Here is a 21,058-nt window from a genome sequence, read left to right as displayed (position 1 = left end):
TAAGGTAGCTTGATCCTTTTCAAGCACAGATGCACTTATGCCACATTTGCATTTCTATGGTCCTGCTTCAATGGAACACATCAGGATTCAGATTTCTGGTTTCATTATAGTACACAAAAACAAGAAAGCAAGTACCTTTTGGGCATGAAGTATAACCTTGCTATCATATGTACTTAGGTTGCAATGAGCGTTCAACAGAACTTTTTTTACATTTAAAGGCTTCAAAAATGGTCTGACTCCGTGGGAATGCTTTTCATAAGAAAATGATTTTCTCTGAATGTCCTTGGGTGATCCATGGCAGTTAGTTTCAGACTTTGACAATAAACGTGTGTGTTCACATGCTGGGTGGGGGGTGGGGGTCCTATCAGAGGCTACAGGATGAGTTGGGAAAGTTTCATTGCCATTATTAGGTTGAGCCTAGAGTCAGCGCGCATGCGCTGCTCTATGGGAGACTTGTTGTAGTGGAGTATGCAATGGAAGCTCCGCCCACTCTCTGCCCATATTTGCCATTGGCTTGTGTCAGTGTCCTTTGTAAATGCTGGTGTCTGATTTGTAAACAGGCTTGTCAGTCCCTCCTTAGTGCTGCCTTGTCTCAATTTATAACCTCCCATGGCGACTGGACCTTTTACTCCGGATGTTACACGGTGCATCTTTTTTTTGTCCGTGAGCACTATTTTCTTTATTGAGTTGCTGTAGGCATGGCGTGCTGTGCCTACATTTAGCGCGCCATGTGCGCTTTCTCTCTTGAAGGAGCCGGGACAATAGCTTCATAGGTCTTGCATTTAAATGCAAGACCTATTGCATTGCAAATATTTGTTTTCCCTGCCTGCAGTCCTCTCCCCCATCGCTTTAAAAAAAAAAACAATTACACTGTGGGATATTATGGGTCTGCCCATGTTGAACGGGGGTGACGGCTGTCCCTTATCCCACCACGGACGACAGGGACCCAATCCAACAACAAGACATGTTTGTTTATATAGTTCTCCAAAGCTGTGGCTTTTTAATACTTGAGACACCGTAGTCTCGGCATTAACAGCTTGTAGGAAAGTTATTCATAGTAAAATCAAAGCGTGGATTTTAGAGGAGTTTTGAGAAAGGGATGGTCAAAAAGAATGCATATCGTCCCTCCAAAAAAGACATTGATACTATACACCCTGCCCTCAGGTACCTTGACACAATTTCCTTATTTCTGAAAGTGTGATGCATTGACTTTTTTTTGTATTTGGAGTGTGCACTTTTTTGTGGGTGGCCCGCCCCCTTGTTTACATATTTCACTGTGGGGCTGTGCTGACGCTCTGTACGTATCCTTTGGGCTCCGGGCACCGTTCTGTAATGCAGCCAGCGTTCCTCCTTGCGCACTCGTTCAGGGAGGGGCCTGTGGTCAGAGCCTCTCACACAGTCAAAGTATATGTTTATTTCATTCTGATAACGACGGGATCAGCGAGATTAGCTGGTGTAAATGCTTTGTACGGGCCCATTCTCTTCACAAAATGTGCACCGTGCATGTATTGCATTTAAGCACGTGGCTACTGCATTTTCTCACTTGGGGAAGGACTCAGATTTGACTAATAGTTGAGCATGAGAATACAGGCGGTTTGGGGTTTCTAATGCTGGAACTTCCAGTTTCTGATGGGGCGGGGCCCAGGAGGGGCAGTTCGTTCAGCTCTATACAATGCGCAAAGTGCTCTGAATCTGCATCCTAGCAGACCCCGGCATGGGGGACAAAAGACTTGACTTTCACAATGAGCCCCTCCCATGGCAGACTGCTTGGTGGTACTGGGGGTTCACTGACAAGGAGGGCCTCACGGTTCTAAATGCCAAACCAAATGTTCTGTTTTTAGGTCTCGCCTAGCAGCGAGAATGTGTTTCTCGCTCTGCGAGACATATTGTGGTAGAGGAGATTTCAGAAGGGGACTTGAAGCCACGCCCCTCATTTTCATTGGGTCGCGTCAGCGTTTATGGTAAATGCTGGCTTCCCATTGAAAAGGAGGCTACTTGGTTACCGCCCTTTCTCCTTTTTGTCCGGCCCATCCGGACTGGATTGTCTGCTTCACGGCTGTCGTGAAGCACTTTCTTATCTTTTGGAGACATGTACTGCCAGATCATGTTTCCTGTGAGCTCATTGCAGGCACACACAATGCGCATGGCGCGCTTTAAGTTTCCTAGTTACAGCTAGCCAGGAGTTTTGCTGCCGTAATTCTTGTTTTATTTCCATTCATCTTATAAGGCATGTTTCAGAACAGATTCATCGCATAAATATCGACTTTCGATACCAGTTAATTTGTAATTAAACACGGTTTCGGCAGCAGAAAGCGATGGCTGGAACACAATAATATGTGTCATCTTTCTTCTGATTTCCATGACAGGTGACGTGTTCTCAGCCCTGGACTCGTCGCCCCCACAGGGCAGCATTTAAAAACCAGGCAATGTGTAAAAATCACGTCAACAGTTTCCATTGAGATCTGGGGTCGAGCTGGTGCCAACCGGTGCTGGAAATCCCTGAAATGCCGCTTATCAAATTAAATTTTATTTTTGACGTGGGGTTCTGCTGCGAAATAAATTATATTTTTTGATTTATTTGGTTTTGCAGTGAAATGACTCCAGATCGGAGGATGAAAAAGAATTGTAAAGGCTAAAATTATTCTGCTTTCCGGTCAGACCCTATGTTGGTTTTAGGGGTTCCCCGCCCCTTCCTCTGCAGCCAGGTGCACCCTGAGTATATGAGTGGTACTATAACATAAATGGAATTCTTGTTTTCACTTCCGTAAAGAGAAACAGAAGAGTTTGATACATTTCCTGCGTGGTGGAGGCGGTTGTTTTTTTTCGCGTCTAAGATCCGCTGTTCCACCCCCCCCCAGTTCTCAGCAATGATAAATATACTGAGGCTTCAAGGCGCTACTTCGCCCCCTCTCTAAGCTCTCTTGTGATGATGAGACATGTGCCGAGGTTTCAAGACCCTGTCCGCCCTCCACGCCCCCAAGCTCTAACCGATGAACATATAATGAGGCTTCAAGGGGCTGTTTCTCCCTCTCTCTAAGCTCTCTTGTGATGATGAGACATGCCGAGGCTTCAAGGCACTGTAGTGGTGTGTCCCACTAAAGCGCCCTCGCAGTGCAGCTGTCCTCTGTGTCACACACAGGGACCGAGATCCTGCACAGAAACATGCCTCCCTCCTCAGCACCGCCCCATCCTAACCGCGGCCTCCCTGGGCAGATACACATTTATTCGGCCTTTTCACTGTTTTTTATCCCAGAAGCAGCTGGGATAGTGTGGCTGAATGTGCTTGGTGTTTCGGTGCTCGTGCTTTGAAGTTGTGCCCCCCCCCTCCATGTATATCCACTGCCCCTCCCCCCTGCGGTACCAATCTGATATTTAGCCCAGTTTGACTGAGTGAACCATCGGCGGGCTAGAGGCGGATATCCGCGGATTACTGCTTATATCACCGGCTGCCGGCTTTAAAGACAGCCTCACCATGCAAGAGGTAGAAGAGCCTCAAGTGGGCAGGGCCTTGGTGACCATCAGTTGGGGGGACACGGAGAGATGCCGAGACTCCTCCCCCAAAAAAAACAAACCCTTAGTTGTCCCAGGGAGGTCAGTGAGCAATCCCTGTGGACTTTAGTGTGGAGAGAGCCCTCCTCTGGCTCGACACGTGCTCTCTGCAGCCATATCTGGCTCAGATTCCCTTGCACCATGTGATCTCGACCTCACCGGGTGACCGTATGAGAGGAGGCGATATGGCGGGACACAGGGTGAGGCCGTCTGTATCTACAATTCTACCTGCACCCCTTCCCTTCTGGGCTCCTAGAGCTGGGACTCAGTGAGCTAGGCACTGCCTCCGCCTATCAGACCCCGGAACCCAGGTCTCCCTGGTGGGGTAATTTTAGGTCTCGCCTATGCAGCACGCATGCGCTACATAGGCGAGACCTTTAGTGATCGGCACAGCTTTGCGGCCAAAAACGTGCACACGTTCCATTGCCTTCAATGGCAACGTGTGCACGTGTGGCGATTCACTTGCGGGAGCGAGCGGCTGGCACCATATGTTATCAATTATTGCGGCGCCAGCCGCTTGCTCCCACAAGTGAATCGCGCAGACCCCCTTCTCTCTCCCCCTGCTGCCGTGCGAGCTTGTTCTTTTGGGCATATGTTTGATTCGCTGCGTGGAGAACACAGGAACATTTGTGAGATTGATCACAGCTCAAACAAAGACCACAAATGCTGTCATGTAAGAAAGGTAGCATTCAATGCATTTGGCTTGTTTTTATAATGTTCGTTTTTAGAATGTGGGGTCGTCGTCTAATTTTTTTAGAATGCGTGGTGTTTCTTTTATCTCTACGAGGATGGCCGCCATTTTTTTACCGTGCGTCTTATGTCGTGAAAAGGCTAACCCAGACTACTTTGTGATGAAAAGGTAAACGCAGAGGGGTAGAGAAATGAATTCATTTGTGTTTGCTCTACAGATACAATCAGTCAATCAATCAGAAGTAAAATCGGCCATTTTAACTGTTTAGCTGCAATTTAGATCCAGTTCTGTTCCTCAGTGCATACCCAAATTCTTTTGAATGATTATAACACAATTGCAACTCGTGAGAACCAAGAAGAAAATGGAAACATTAGAATTTGGAAAAACGAGATATTCCTATTTTGCTTGTTATGTTATTTTAATTGTATCCTTGCTCATTTATATGAACAGGAAAAATGCAATTGCTCAAATGGCTTCCTGCTCCTGCATTAAACCTTGCAAATGGAAAATACTCAACATAGTGCTGTTGCTTTCTTCAGTTGCTGATTGTGTTTTAATGTATTTCGTTAACACCCTCAGTAATCCTTCCTTTGTCAAAGTTTTTGTTGTGCATTCTACATGAGGGTGGTGTAAAGTTTGGCTGAATTGTTCTTATTTCAGTGTACTCATAACCCTCATCCTAAACTGTTTTTTTGTGTGTTACTATTGCACCCATTCAAACGTTGATGTGTCCACTGTTATTATTGACACAGTAATCATTCAAATGAGACATCTTCGGTGTGCTTTGGGTCGTACCACTGTGTGTTTTCCATTTACTCCCTTACCCCTAGGAGCGAGGAGGAGGTCAGTAGAGCGTCTGAGATGCCGGAAGTGGGGCAGGATTGGTGCCTCCCAGAACTAGTGAAAGTTGGCACTAGCTCCAGTGTGAAAGAGAAATATGCCATAGCCCAGAAAACAAGCATTGGCATAGCCAATAGGACTCGCCTTTGGGACCCTATAAGTGTTTAGCCATGCAACAGTTGTTGTTGCACCGAGGATATTGTGCTGCATAACTAAATACTTATAAGGTCTGAAAAGCGAGACCTATTGGCTATGCCAATGCTTGTTATATTATTGTTCACGGCTGCATATGCATATTTTAATCTTCATATTACACCATACACTATATAATATACAATTTATAATATACAACATTACATATAATTGTTATTCTCATTAGTATTACCATCATCATCTGTATCACTATTATTGTTATCATCACCTTATCGCCCACGGCCGTGCACATGTGTGGCGCACGCCCATCGACCCCCCCAACAGCACCCGAACATGCTCTGCTACTCCCGGGCACTCGGCCGTCCCCAATACCCTCAGCCTGAGGACCACTCCCGCTCATCCGAAGGGGACTGCACCCCCCCAAACACAGCTGGCCTCCGCACCTCGCACTGCTGGAGCAGCGCCTCTCTCCTCTGTAACATTGTTATGTTATGTTATGTTATAAAGACTTGTAAAGTTCACAGCTGCCCCAGCAAAGGGGCGTCCCAGCGCTGAACACAGAAAACTGCACAGCTTGTAGTAAAAAGACAGCTTACAATGGAGGGAAGAGGAATGTTTTAACAGCTTTACGAAAAAGAAGATATGTCTTTATACTACGGATGGAAGTGGGGAGCGCATTCCAGAGTTTCGAGGCCAGCACACGAAAGGAGCGCCCTCCAGCACGGACCCTCCTCACCCTAAGGACAGCCACAAGATTCTGTCCCATAGATCGAGTTGGCGAGAGGGGATGTAGAAAGTGTGCAGAATACATGGTGATGAAAAATTCAGGATTTAAAAGTAATGGAGAGGGCCTTGAACTCTAAGCGTTTGGCCACAGGCAGCCAATGGAGGCGACAAATGGCATTAGAAGTAGTACACCTCCTAGAAAGGCCAAGAAGAGCTCGAGCCGCCGCATTCTGGACCCTTTGTAGTCTGACAATTTTGGACTGGTTGGCCCCCAAATAAAGGGAACTGGCATAATCTAGTTTTCCCAGGAGAATGTATGTTGCGCCGCTCTCTCGTCAGCAGCTCTGCGCCTAGGACCACGTTAATTCCCCCTTTGGCCCCTGCTTTCCTTACAATTGTCCAGCGTGCCCCCATTGACTAACTCGCAGACCTACCCTGTACATCCAACATCCCGAGACACCGTCCTCCATCACCAGCATTACCCCTATCCCCTCTCGCCCCCCCTTGCTGTATTAAGTACTGACCATTAACCACCCCCATCCAAATTAGTGCCCATGTGTTTCTACCCCTCCCCCCCTTGCTATCCAGGAGCATTTAACCCCTCTTTATTATTCTTCATCCCCTGCCCGCACCTTATATCTCACGTGGTGCAGCATGTTGTTGGCCTAAGCCCCTGTACCCATCACTCGCCTATGAATGGCACTTGATCCCCGCTGTGCCATTCCCCCTAACCTGCCAATTCACCGCGGATCCTGTGCAATTAACAAGATATTTGCGCTGATGAAAGCAAAATTGTCCCAGTAAAATGAGAAGTAGCTCGTGGGATTAGGAACAGAATTATTGATTCCATCAGTAATTCCTATTTGTTTGAGGCTACGACCTAATAAGACATAACAATTCTGCCTCCAGGTGTAACTGATACCCCGGCTATAGATATATTGGTATATTTGCTGATGTGTTGTAAAAGAATATGGAGCTTCGAGAGAGAATGTACTATAGTACAAATGCAATGCAATAGATTTCGCAATTACAACAAAGTGAGCTATTGCCATTTTCAATTACACCATTTGATTAATGATTCACAAAGGTAAAAAGGTTTTCAATACCAGTAACTCAAAACAATGTCATTGCGAGACCTATTGCATTGTAAATGTTTGTTAAAAATGCATTTTAAAAAAAAAAGTCTTCCACTGAATGTCGCTTCCTCCCAGAGTAGGCTAACATGATGGGGATTGTTTTGTATGATAGCTCAGTCAGTTGAGCACCAGCTACAGACATCTGTTCCAGTCCTGATATGTACTAACAGAGAATTTGCGCTGGCATTGTAAATGACAATGCCTTTTATATGTGTGTTAGTTTTAAAAACATATAAATGAAAGGCATTGTCATTTACAAGGTTGATAGCGAAAACTCTCGCAAATGCGAGACCTTTTGCATTGCAAATGCTTGGCTTATCAAGGAGGTTGGGGGCGGACACTGGACACATGCATAAACAAACACACACAAAAACAAAAGACACACACACAAAAGACATACACACTCGCTCACAAACAAATCAGCTTTGCTTTTTGTTAAATCTTATTCCTGGCCCTTTGAATCCCTCTTCAAGCCGCTCTCTGCATTTGGCTGCGCCCCACATGGCCGGTTTTCAGGCGGAAATAAAGCTGAAGCGTAATTGGAAGCGTAAGACCAGGTTGTACTCTGCCCTCACAAGCCAAGCTTTGGCAGACACAACCACCCCTTAGACGCCAGGATTAAAGGCAGCACAGCTTCACAGCGCCCAACGCACCGGCGCTGGAGGTGGGAGTGGCGCACAGGTGTGCTCCGCTCCGACTGCCCTAGTGTCGGCAGTACCTGCTCCTGTCACACTGCAGAGGCTGTCTGGGTATCTCTCTAAGACTGACTACCGGTACTGTCATAGGCCAAAAAGGAGTTCCAGTACTCAATGGGAAAAGTGCCAGTACTCAGTACCTGTGAGTAACGGCCCATTTAAAGCACTGCCGAGAAGTGGCAGCCTAGGAGCGACATAATCCAAGCGGGTGCGTGGAACGCTCAAGCATGTGGATTGGCATCCTTTAGTGAGATGCAAGTCTGACCCTGTGCAGCCTTCAGAAGCGGACAGGTACATGCTGAGGCAACTGTTGCCCTCCACCGCCCAATGCACGAGACACTCCTGAACTGAACCTTTCGGGTGTGAAGACCTGACTACCGGAGACTAGGTCTGGGCTAGCCGGCCTCCACTTGGTGACCACAGCCATTCTACAGAGAGATAAAAGCATTTCTGTGGGAGCGCAAGCCCTGCCCTCCTGTGGAGCCTCGGAATGGGAGGACAGGCGCCATCCAGCGAGGAGCTTGATAGAGGCTCATCCGTCTACAGAGCGATGCCTGCCTCAGCCTGAGCGGGTTCGGCTGGACCATCTGGGGACTGGCGCCCGATTGGTCCGCGCCAGCCAGCCTCCTCTCCCCGCCCATCCCTCGCCCGCCTCCTCTCCCCTCCCATCCCTCGCCCGTCCTCAGCGAGAGCAGCAGGCTGGGTGTTGCCTTGGGGAGCCAGGGAAGCCGTTTAACTCGTTCCGCGTCTACTGTCATCACATAGGCGAGCGCTGAGGAGATTCGGAGAGCGCGCGTGCCAAGGAGGCTTAGGGACCCGAGCGGAGGATACTGTGGTGCTGCGCAGAGAAGTTCGAGGGGTACCTGCAGAGAAGGTTGGGTGATCCATGCAGGGAGGCTAAGGGGCCCGCGCAGAAGAGGCTGACGGTCCGTGCAATGAAGACCGCGGGACCAGGGCAGGGGACACCCAGGAACCCATACCTGCGAAGCTGAGTGACCTGTGCACAGAGGCTGAGGGACAGGTCCTGAGACTGACGGACCGGCGCCGAGGAGGATGAGGAACCATGCAGAGAAGAGTGCAGAATAGACTGATGTGCAGTACAGAGGATGACGAAGAACTGTGTAGTGAAAAGTGAGGGACCTGTGTAGAGGCTCAGGGGCACGTTCTGAGACCGAGTGAACCGTCCAGAGAAGAAAATGAACTGAGGGTCCCATGCAAAACAGAAAACTTCACGGGGACGTACGCAGAGACAGAAGAACCCGCGCACAGGAGGCTGACGGGCGTGCAGTGATTAAGGGGCAGGCCGCGGAGATTGTAAAGGATGAGAGCCCCGGTATCGAGGAAGATGAAAGACTCGTGCAGAAACTAAGACAGTCATTGGACGGCCGGAAGGTGGGGGCAAGGCCAAAGAACGGAGGGAGCCGTGGGGCGGAGGATGAAAGAGATGTAAGGCTGCCAAGGCAGAGTGGCCCGCGTGCTGAGAAGGCTGAGGTGACTGTCGCAGTTTACAACTCAGTTACAGCACAACAACCCCTCTACCCTCGCTCTGTGCCTGAGAAAAACCAGGAAGGATACACGAGCCGGACATCCAGCGGGGGAAGCCCCTGGCGCCCTCTTGCTGCCATGGGCTAGGAGACAGAGCCTCCCTCTGGAATACCCAGGTAACCTCAGCCGTTGGGACCCGGGGAATTACTCACACACAGTTCACTTTCACTTGTGTGCATTGAGGAACTATTTACTTGTGTTCTGGTTGTTTACTCCCATTCACTTATCAATTAAAACACACACTCAGACGGGCGTAACACAAGTACCTGGAGCTCGTGCGGCTGGGGGCAATTCTATCTTCAGCCCCCTTCCCCAAGCTCTTCAGGGACCCCCCCTTCAGCCCGAAGCCAATGAATGCCTTTGCGACAGGAGAGGCTCGGAATCTCTCAACACGTTCCGGGGGTAGGGGACATCATTTTGTGATACTCACTGTGTCCGTGTACAGACAGAGAGACAACCACACGCATGTACTTACAATTTAAATACATGATACCGAGTTACCATACAAACACTGCTTGCCGACACACTAATGACCCTGAATGGTTGTTCGTGGTTCCCAACCTTCCTCAATGCTTGCAGTGCCTTCCAGCGAGGTGTACGATGTACAGATACTTACATCTATAAATTCAAGCTATCTCATTTTATGTGCGACAGTTCACATTAACTCTCAAAACGGCGCCATCTGTGGCTTGTTTACAGTCATGACATGTTCGATCTCAGATTATTCAGGTTAAAAAAGATAGATGGAAGTTATGCATATGGTGTGATGGATGAGACAGTTTTTTTTATCTGTGCAAAATAACTTTTCAAGCAGGACATGCAGATTTACGTCAGTATTCAGCTGTTTGACTCTCTGCCTGGGACCCCTCTGATATGCACTGGCATGATATATATTTGGGTAGGGTACATGGTACACTGTCCATACAAGCAAGTGCCCAAAAATACACACACGCCAATATCCACAGCAAAAATACGGTTATTTTATGTTGGTCGGTACCCTGGCTGGAGTGAGGACTATTGTATGTAACGAGAAATGGAAAATATTGTAGAATTATTAACAATATTTGATAAAAGAGAGAGTCTTCACCCCAGATGGGAAGAGTTAGCAGTATCAGTTTCACTTCTTGATGAGCTCAGGTTCCTAACCTCAGCATGCTTTATTTTTCAGATCCTTGCTGTTCCGTGGAGACCCAGTGGGATGAGGCGTGCACGTGCCATGGAGATGCCAACTCTTTTCTATGTGGTCCTGGCTACTGAAAACAGCACATGACGATCGGCCAGCAAAGAGTGAATACAAGTGGCCAGAAGACACGCCATAATGTCTCTGAGCTGCCAGACCTTTACTACTCTACTGGGGATCTTCAAGGTGAGGTGCCAGCGCGTTGGGTGCCTGTTACTTTTTGCCTTGGGCATCTGTGGCGGAGCGCCCGGGGTGTGCCCCTCCACCTGCATCTGTGCCAGTGACATTGTGAGCTGCACCAATAAGAATCTCTCTATGGTACCTCGATCCCTTTTCAAGTTCATAAAAAAGTTGGATTTAAGTTACAACAAAATTGGTTTCCTGGACCCAGACTGGGTTCCGGTCCTGTTTGATAAACTGAACACCCTGGTACTCAACCATAACACAATCAGCAGCATTTCCACTGGGAGTTTTTCATCAACTCCCAACTTGAAGTACCTCGACCTGTCTTCAAACCACCTGAGGATACTGAGCAATCCAGTTTTCCAAGAGCTGAAAGGGCTGGAGATACTCCTGATTTACAACAATCAGATCACACACATTGACTCTGGTGCCTTTGGGGGACTGCACAAACTGCAAAAGTTGTACCTTAGTCGCAACTCTATTGCTCACTTTCCAATTGAATTATACACCGGTAGGATGAAACTTTCAGAGCTTGCACTATTGGACATGTCATACAACCAGCTGCATGCGGTACCAGTCCAGCAGATAAGCATAGCTCCAGCCTGGCAGCTGAGTGGGATCTACCTGCATGGGAACCCCTTTGCCTGTGAGTGTTCCTTCAACTCTATGCTCAACTTCTGGTACCACAGGCACTTCAGCCCTGTGGTGGATTTCAAGAATGAGTACACCTGTTTCCTGCAGCCAGACAGTAAAAGCTCCACAAAACTGCCTTTGATTCAGGAGACCTTTATGAACTGCTCAGACAGCGCAGTCAATAGCTCATTCCATGCATTTGGGTTTGTTTATGAGGCACAAGTAGGGACACGGCTGGTGGTGCACTGTGACAGTAAAATTATTGACACTAGCACCCATTTCATCTGGGTGAGTCCGGACAGTAGGCTGCTGGATCCAGAGTCCAGGATGGCCAACTTTCAGGTCTTCTACAATGGCAGTCTGGAGATCAAAGAGGCCCAGTATGAAGACTCAGGAGTTTACTCCTGCATTGCCATGAATAGGCGCAAACTGCTGAATGAGACCATAGACATTCGCATCACAGTGAGTAATTTCACAACTGGGCGCTCCCAAGCTCATGAAGCATTCAACACTGCCTTCACCACCCTGGCCGCCTGTGTGGTCAGCATCATCCTGGTCCTACTCTATCTCTACCTGACCCCTTGCCGCTGCAGGTGTAGGAGCAGAAGGCAGCCGAAGAAGCAAGGCCAGAGCAGTGCCCACTCCTCCATCCTCAGTGCCACTCCACCGCATGAGGCCCCCGAAGAGAGGAAATCCAGCACAGGCAAGAGGGTGGTCTTCCTGGAGCCAGTGAAGGAGCAAATGCATGGGCAGAACGGCAAAGTCAGACTCTTTCCCAATGACCACCTCATCGCCGAAAGCATCCTGAAACCCAACAGGATGAGGGCAGACACAGACTCCATCAGCTCTGTGTTCTCAGACGCACCCTTCATGGCACCAGTCTAATGCGGCATGCTAGGGCCTGACAGAAGGAACATTCTCACTACAGGTAGATGCCACATCCTGTGCCACTGAACCTGAGCAGAAGGGGTAAAATCAATGCATTGTGATAAAGTCTGATTACACAAAGGTGCCTCTGGGCTGGTTAATTAAGACCCTTCGTGGTGTGGCGATATTCCAGCATCTAGTCTGGCACACTCTACAGAGAATACACCAACACAGTCAGTGAGCATTGTATTGAATGGGAACACAACTCCATATCACGTCAATTCATTTCCGTGAAAAGCGAGCATGGCACCAGGTATTTTTAAATCAGGAAATCCCTCTACCAAGAAAAATATAATTATATTTGTGTTACCACTGTCACCAGTATTTCCCGTTTTAGGGAAAAAGCCATATTTATGAGCTGAACTGTGACAGACCTTTGTTCCGATAACCCTGCCACGCTCCCATTATCGCCGTATGTAATTTTTTAATATATTTTTTTTAGTGTGTAGAAACACAGTAAGTGTGCCTTTTGAACATAACAGAGCTGGGATACAGGGGATATTTGTAATTTCACTTACTATCAAATTAAACCCCCAATATTTACAGAAGATTTAAAGCAGGGTATGCGTGCAACATAGTATTTTTCTTTAGTGAGATAAACTATATTTTCGACAAAAGTTCAAAGGAACTATGGTTGAAAGTACTTTGACTTTCACAATGTATTTAAACATGAAGCATGAAAAGCTCTACACTTCTTAGACTAATGTGGATACTTTGAACAGTTGATGTCTTTTGAGAATGCTGAGCAAGGCGTCACTACCCAGTAAATAAGTTGTCACTTTGGGAGCCTGGAAACCTGATTTTATTCCTGACTTTTCCACTTGATCATTCTCTGTGATTTTAGGCCTGTTACATTAATTCCTTGTGCCTCTGTTAGATTGTCAACTGATATTATCAGCAATTTGGTGAATTTCCCAAGCGAATTCCTATTTAAACAAAAGTTATTATTTATTTCCAACACAGGTGTCAGTGCTCAGAGTACTAACATGTTTGCTTCTGTATACTCCAAGAGTATGAATTACAGCACACATAAAGTTGCACTCATTGCAGATCTTTTGTCTCAGTTGGTGTACCAGAAGCTTTACATTTCCGTACATTATATAATCGGGGTGCATTATTGCGAATAACATTTCGACAACTATTGAAAGACATCTACTCTACAGGTCAGACCAAAAATCCTCAAACGTGTGGAGTGGGATAGTAAAATCAACATCAGACCAAATGGAAGCCTCCTTTAAAAAAAAAAAACAAAAAAAAACAGTCATAGGATAAAAGTTGAAAGCAACCACTAAGTCCAGAGAATGGTTATCACTGTATAATTATGGAGCTAGCACCTAAGTTATTCAGACGACTTATAGTTGCATAGATATGCACATAAATGTCGGGTTAAGGCAGATAATATGATCATGTTTCAGACATTGCCCATGATAAGCCTGGATAGCTTGTCCTTTCTTGCTTTCTCGTTTGCATCCAGGATGTTGTATCCATTGATTGATAGTTGGTTAACCAAAACCACAAGTACCAGAACGGAAAGATCTCTCCAAGAAGACTACACCCAAAGAAATATCTGCCACGTGTATCTGAGAACCTCGAAGCTGCTTTATGTGTTCGGCTTGTTTGGTTATTCAATGTTTTCTGGTATTTGAACAGCCTATGTGAAATCTGTTTCTCCCACTCTGCTCTTGCTGTCATACATATCACAGATAATAGTCAACATTGTTTGTGTCCTGTCGACCGTAATTGGAAGGTATCATGAGAAACCAGACAGTAGCCCCATGACAGGCACCTTTCTATGTCCTTCACATCTTACTTGCTCGTTTTGAAGCAGGATGCGATTCTTGTATTCCAGAGGGAGGAGGGGTAGATTCAGGCATTCTCCTGGAATCTAGTGCAGTAAACACAAACTAGACTCACATTCTTACACAGGAACACAAGTTGACCTAAGGCTTTGGCAATTATTGATATTATGTGTATGAATGTTAAATGTTCTTTTCTTGTTATTCAACATCTTTTCAGGGACTGTCTCTTTCTATTTTTTGCCAGCAGAGCCGATGTTCAGATCTAAATGAAGTTAAAGGCGAGATCATTTATGTACCACTGTGGAGGCTAATTCTCCATGGCAGAAATACATTAAAATCACAGAGGTGATGGAGGTAACATCACAACTCTTTGAAACTGTGATGGAATTACTGAAAGTGACTTCACAAGACCATTGCCCGCTGATCACTTCAATACAAATGAAATCACACAGACCTCGAAAATGCGGAAAGCTTAAGAGGTGTTTTATAATCCCTCTGGTGTTAACATATTATCTTTGTGAAGCAGTCAGAAAATAGGCACTTGAGAAACAGTGTGGGAATGTGGGAAACAGCAGTAGCCGCTGTTGACCCTAATGTTGTGATGCCCTTGCCATCAGGTACGGTATTGCATAGGGGTTGGCGATCTATTTCTTACTGACTCCTACAAAAGCGGATGGCGCACGTCCTTAGTACTAAAGAATTCGTTTTTTTGCCTAAATGCTACCAATCTCAGCAGCATAGGGGTTGTAACCAAAGGGCATTGGTATTGCATTCGCTTCTCAAGCCATTCGCCCCAATGGTGGATGTGTCCTTCTCAAATGTTGCTAACAAACATCATTTTACTACTTCTATCTTTTCTGTAGCACATTGGCCAGAAGGTACATGCTTGTGCGTCCCTGTTCATGAATAATCCTACAGCTGTTCACCTTTGGAATGGCAGAAGAGATTGAGTTGTAAGACATGGGTTTAACCGCAAATATGTGCTGTAAATAGCAAATGAAGCTTCTGCCCCCTTCCCCTGTCCTATGCCCCTGGTCCAAATGTGCTGGGGTAGCTCTTGTCTCCCTTTAATGCAACATGATGGCTTACCACGACTGCCTTGCTGCGGATACCCTTCAGGGATGTACATCCCCTTGCAGTGGAAAGAAAGTAGCATCATGGACTGAACGCATTACATATCGCTCCACGGGCTCCCGCGTCATTGTGTCACGTGGTGGCAAACGTCAGCAGAAGAATAATCTTATGAACATTTATTTACAGTCATTCTGCTTTTCAGCAATCCCCTATCCTTTCAGTGTGTACAGCGGACATTAGTGCTCTTGATATCACAAAGGCAGCTGCTGCTTTACTTTTTAGGCTCAGATAATAAAAGCGGGTTAAACACATGCCACTCTCTACGTAGTTCTAAAGCTTGAAGGATACTCATTGATATAGGAAGTTTGGTGCATTACCGTGTGCCCACTTTGATTGAACTTCGAATTAAATAAGATTTTATGTAATTGTGCATTTCCTGGTCCAGCATCTTGACAATTTTTTTCCCAAGGTTTCTCATCTTCATCCGTCTCATTTTTTTATCTTTCTGGAAGGAATTTTCAACATTGGGAGTCTTATTGCGCTCTATTCCGTAATATATTACCTTTATCATTATCTAGCGAATGCTTCTTTCAGCAGTCAACACTTTTATTTAAAGAGCGAAGATAGGGGTTTTATCAAAGAAAGTCTAAGAGATGCTGCAGGTCACATTTAAGAAACAAACTGGCCAAAAAGAGCTCTGGAATGAGAGTACAGTTAATCAATTTCTTAAGATTGTAGTTGCAAGACTCTGCGAGCTCAGTTTCCTATAGTCCATAACAGTGCCTAATCATTTTCACTACAGATGATTACATGGTACATTTTGTTGCCAGAATCATTTGAAGTTTTATTATGCAATCACTCTGATAATTGCTTTTCATATTTTCCCCTTCATGTTCTATCCTTTCATAAGTGGCCAAGACCATGTCAGAAGATTTAGAATGTTCATGCTCCTTACATAGATGGTTTGTGGTTTAAGAATTGTCAGACTTCATTAACAGTTGAGTTGTGGTTTGCAATGCTTATACTTCATAGATAAATGGTTTAGAATGTTCTCCATAGATAGATGTTTTGTGGTCTAGAATGTTCTTACTACATTCCTAGATGATTTGTTGTTTTAGAATGTACAGACCTTATACACAGATGTGCTAAGGTTTTGTTGCTTAGATAACATGACCGTCTATGCTCATAAATGACATTTCCATGTATGAAATTTGGCTGAGCAATCAACAGTGTTAAGTAGTTAAAGCAGTCCAAACCCTATGGTGAAAAATATAGAAGATAAGGTAAAGTGACAACACTGGAGGTTATAGAAGACAACATCCGCATAGTCAAAATGTAATGGCTTCATGTAACTAAATATGAAGGTATATTGGCAGTGACAACATCAACCTTTTGAGCCTATTAACACCAGACATATAAAATAAACTTTGACCCAAAAGTAGAAGAATCATAATTAATGATTATAAACTAGCAAATGACGCCCTAACTATTGAAAGTGAAGTGGATTAGTAGAAATCACTGGGATTCTGTATCAGGTTGCTAGGTCCGAATTGTGGCAGGTGTTACACTCTCCCCTGTTACCTATACATAATGTCTCAGTACAAATGTGTATTGATGTTTGTAAAACGCGCCCTCGCTAATCTGGTCCCAGCCATCCAGTATCTAACCAGCATTAGAAGCCAGTCCTGCATTTCTGACATTGGGTAGGGTTTCACATGAAAATAACTTCAATTTTCCACATTGGTGGCTATTTAATATCAACCACACTGCAATAGGACAACCTTGATAGCGCACGATCCCTAGAAGTCATCCATGCTGACATCTTTTGACGTTTATGTAGCTCTGTAACCCTATTCCTTCTCAATTCTTGCTCCTTTGTCTAACACTTTATTAACGTTCTCTGAAGTGAAGCAGCCTTATGCTAGATTGAGGTACAACATACTGTTAAATGCATACTTGTATATGTTTATTGGTGTTTCTGTTCTTTGTGTATTGTCCAGTGTTCTAATATTTCCTTATGACCATATATAGGTTTCTATATGATTACGCAAATGAATGTAAGAAATGATATTACATTAAAAAGACAATCTTAGTAGATAGTTATTTTCTTTTTACTTAATTTGTGTCTCTCTTCTGTAATATTTACACATTGACGTTCGTTTTGTAAGTTTAGATAGAGTTAGAGCTAGTAAAAAAGATAATTTCAAAGTCTGTATTTCGGCTACATTATTGGTCAATCCCAGAATTTATAACATCAGAATGACCTATATTGTACCGTTTATCAATTTCTAATCAAGAAACGTAGATTCCTCTTTTCATGTTTCATATTTAGCTAAATGAAATGATGGTTTAAAACATTTAACTGGTGAAACTATTTTCCAACTGTGATATCCACCTACAGAATATATGCTATAGAAGCAATATAGAAAGTTTAGGGTGTAACCTGTATGTAACTATGTTCTCTGTATTTTCTATGCTTTCAGTTGCAACTACATGGTTGCACGTGAGTCTTAAATACGGCCCACGGCATCCTCCATCAAGAAGTCCTGTGATAAACATGGAGCTAAAAAATGTTTCCAGTCCCAGTGTTTAGTGGCAATGTAAATAATCGTGTCATTTTAAGTAATTCTAGTTAGAGTGGTTAAACCTAGGCCCGGATGGGATGTTCATATCATGTTAAAAAAAAAAAAACTATCACTGGAACCAAGCTATCCCTGGCTGAGGAGCTCCATCTAGGGCAAAACCAGTAAATAGTTTGATTGTGGTTTGGTTCAGAGAGGACCTGGGTTGGCAGTTCAGGGTAGACTGTTGCAACTGGGGCAGGGTCACCACTGATTTGCATATCTGGGTCCAAACCGAGGTGGCATGGTAGGCAAGATAACAATGGACTGGGATGCTGCCTCTGAATTAATTTTAGCCCAGTGGCTAAGACTAAATCACGCATTCCATCCATCGCTGTATGTTATACTGTAGCACATCATGTTGAAGTCACACGTTTGCAAAATGGAGGACCATACTGTATTCTGAAAATAATTCTCTAAGGTGGAAAATAAATGGAAGCACATTCATTGAAGGCTTTCTGCAGTTGAACAATTCAAGCCCATGGTTCCTAACGCTAACCATATTTTAGAAATTTCAGATGGGATATTTAAAGAGCAAGGCCTGCTGTTTCAGGAAAGCACCAGGATACTCTAGAAATGCTGCTAACATTTCTGAATTACACAGAAATGCAAAAGATATGCTGAAATTATGAACTGGCAAAGTGCCATTGAAAGGCAGTTTCTTACACAGATTTCCACGGAATGAAAGTGGGCAATTTGAAGAAGGTGCAGGTGAGCAGTGTGCAATCTATGATCCTAGGCCTAGTCAAACCTATCATATATTACAGTTTCTATAATGTATATGTAGCAGTTATAACTGGCAAGTTCTACTGTATTTTTTTTAATAATAAAATACTTTTCAGACCTGTGTGATGACTTGCATTTTCTACTGCAGGGCCTTGTCTAAAACCTTTATAATGGATGAACCGTACAGAGCCTTTTGCTGTGAAACGATTAAAGATAATAAACTACATTCATATTGATATCAGATGAGATGTTCATTGAAGAGATTTATTTTGCAGCTCCTGTTTTAAGTGCAGGTGACATGAAACATATCACGTCAAGGTTGGGCGTTCTAACAGATTTTGGATACCTAAGTTAAGAACACTTGCTTCTTGTTATTTCTAATTTACATTTCTTGTTTTCTATTCTTGTGAAATCAAACTCTCATGAGCTATGTTGGCATCCTGAAATTGTTATCTTCTCGGCCAGGCAAAGTATTATCTTGTTAGCTATGCCATGTAGATGATATTCCTGGTCTGGACAGTGCTGCAGCCTTGTAGAGTGAGCCAATGTAGTCCTGCCCTATTGAGGGCTATGACGTTGTTTTTCTTTAGGTTTGTAATGAGTTCTGTGTGCCATACTCTTTTGTGGAAATATATGAAAGTCTGGGGTGCAGATGAGCAGGCACTATCGTCATCCAGATGAGAAAAGACCAGAGCTTGAACTGTAGTTATTACATATGCTTCAGGAATGTAAGGCTTTGCCTTGTATAGAAGGGATACATGTTACAAGCTGTTTGCTTCTATTTGTCTTTGTGATTATGAAGGACAGGCGCCCAGATGATGTTTGGTTGTCGAGTCCGTCTTTACAGGTTCATGTTCGTGTGCCAATTCCGGAACTTGACTTTTTATGCAATGTTTATGACTAGGATGAACTTACTGTTGGTGGGGATTTGGTTTCAGTTTCGAACTCAATACATGTGTATGGATGATAATGACGCCAACTTCCTGTCAGTTCATGTTATTTTTTCCAGCTTTCATGTGAGTCGAGTAAAATCACTGAACTGGTGCATTTCGTTGATGTTTTTCGCCAGCCGTGCCTCGAGATTCCACTCATAGGTTCAAGGTGACAGAAGACTCCACAATATGTCTTGAAATCTAAGATCTGGAGTATTCCTCTCTATGAATGGATGTTGATTCTGACAGGAGATTAGTGTGTTTTCTTCTACCTCACCAACAACGTGTATAGACTGGAAGTTTACCACTGTTTGAAGGGTGATGTTGCTGAAGACTGCTGACAGATCTAAAATATTGTCAATCATCGATAAACCATTTTCCATGACCTGGATTTTGCTGTTTTTGTGCTGTAATAAGACGTGAAACATAATTTGTAAGGTTTGCAGGAAGGACTTGATGTTGATTTCTTTGAGGAAGTGCAGGTGTGTGGTAGGACAGTAAGTTATAAAATCGTGTAGCCAAAGGAGGCAACTTTTGCAGGATAGGGAGGTGTAGTCCATTATCAATGCATCAGAAAAGGTATCATTTGCCAGTGAGACATCGAGTATCTTGAGAAGTATTGTACTAGAAAGATGTGCAGAATATTGTCTGACATAAATATCTTGTTTTAAATATAGTTCACAGTCATATTTCCCCATTGAAATAATCTACACCCAATGGGACATCATTGCTGTAAGTGATATTACAGACATGATATTTATGTCAGGCGATATTTCTGTACAGAGCATTCTAACATGCAACTAGTTGAGCAGTAGTTTAATGGATTCCCTTGAGTGTGATTTCTTAATTGTAGGAAGTTGTCTTTGTTAGAGGACTCTGTGTTGAATGTGTCAGTTATGACAGCAAGCATGAGCGGTTTCAAGTTTTTCCTGATGAAGCACGGAGGTATTGGCTTTACAATGTTTGCTTGATTCATGTTACCAATATGGAATAGGTATTTGGCAATTTTCTCATTGAAAAATCAATCGCTGGTGCTGCGACTTTCTGTGAAGCTTGGTATTGAAGGTTTGGAGAAGGTGACATAGTTTGCGGTGGTGTTGAGGTTGCATTTGCTCCTATAAGTTGATGAAGGAGGTGTAGTGTTCATTTTAGTTCAGGAGTTGAGGTTTCTGAATATGAAGTGTAGCTCTTCCGCTTGGTAGGTTTTCTTCAAGTAGAGTATTTTTGCACTTTTTAGGTCTCGCCTGGTGTTACCAGTACGCATGCACTGCTCTTGCTTTACGAGGGCCTTTTGGAATCGATACGATTCCAAAGTGTGCACGCGGGGAGACAGAAGCAACAGAAGATGTGCACACGGGGATTGGATGCTTTACTGGCGGTGTGATACACTGGGGACTTTTTTTTCGCCACCAGTAAAGGCAGTCCCTGCGTGCACATCTTCTGTCCGTCCCATGACGGGCCGCGCTAGTGTTAAAGTAGCTGTCAGACTGCGACTGTGGTCTGATACCTAATTTATACCGCAGATTGCAGCACTAAAGTTACTATGAACACAAAATATCACGTTTTTCCTGTAACTTTTACAATTTTAGCTACTGTCTACCAAATCACGAGTAGTCACTTAGAATCGCATGTGGAATGGAGCGTTTTT

General features: G+C 44.5%; 1 protein-coding gene across 1 annotated transcript; it reads left to right on the top strand.

Annotated features, from left to right (window-relative positions):
- Positions 1-8,495: 8,495 nt before the first annotated feature.
- On the top strand, positions 8,496-13,516 carry AMIGO2 (adhesion molecule with Ig like domain 2). The gene is made up of 2 exons (XM_085653324.1): positions 8,496-9,451; positions 10,504-13,516. The coding sequence occupies exon 2, from the start codon at positions 10,654-10,656 to the stop codon at positions 12,214-12,216; it is 1,563 nt and encodes a 520-aa protein (XP_085509450.1). The 5' UTR covers positions 8,496-9,451; positions 10,504-10,653; the 3' UTR covers positions 12,217-13,516.
- The last annotated feature ends 7,542 nt before the right edge of the window (positions 13,517-21,058 follow it).

The sequence above is a fragment of the Triturus cristatus genome, chromosome 4_1 (genome assembly GCF_964204655.1).
Source record: "Triturus cristatus chromosome 4_1, aTriCri1.1, whole genome shotgun sequence".
In the NCBI taxonomy this organism is placed as follows: Eukaryota; Metazoa; Chordata; class Amphibia; order Caudata; family Salamandridae; genus Triturus; species Triturus cristatus.
Note: the sequence above shows the minus strand (reverse complement) of the source record. Positions and strands in the feature narration are given on the sequence as shown.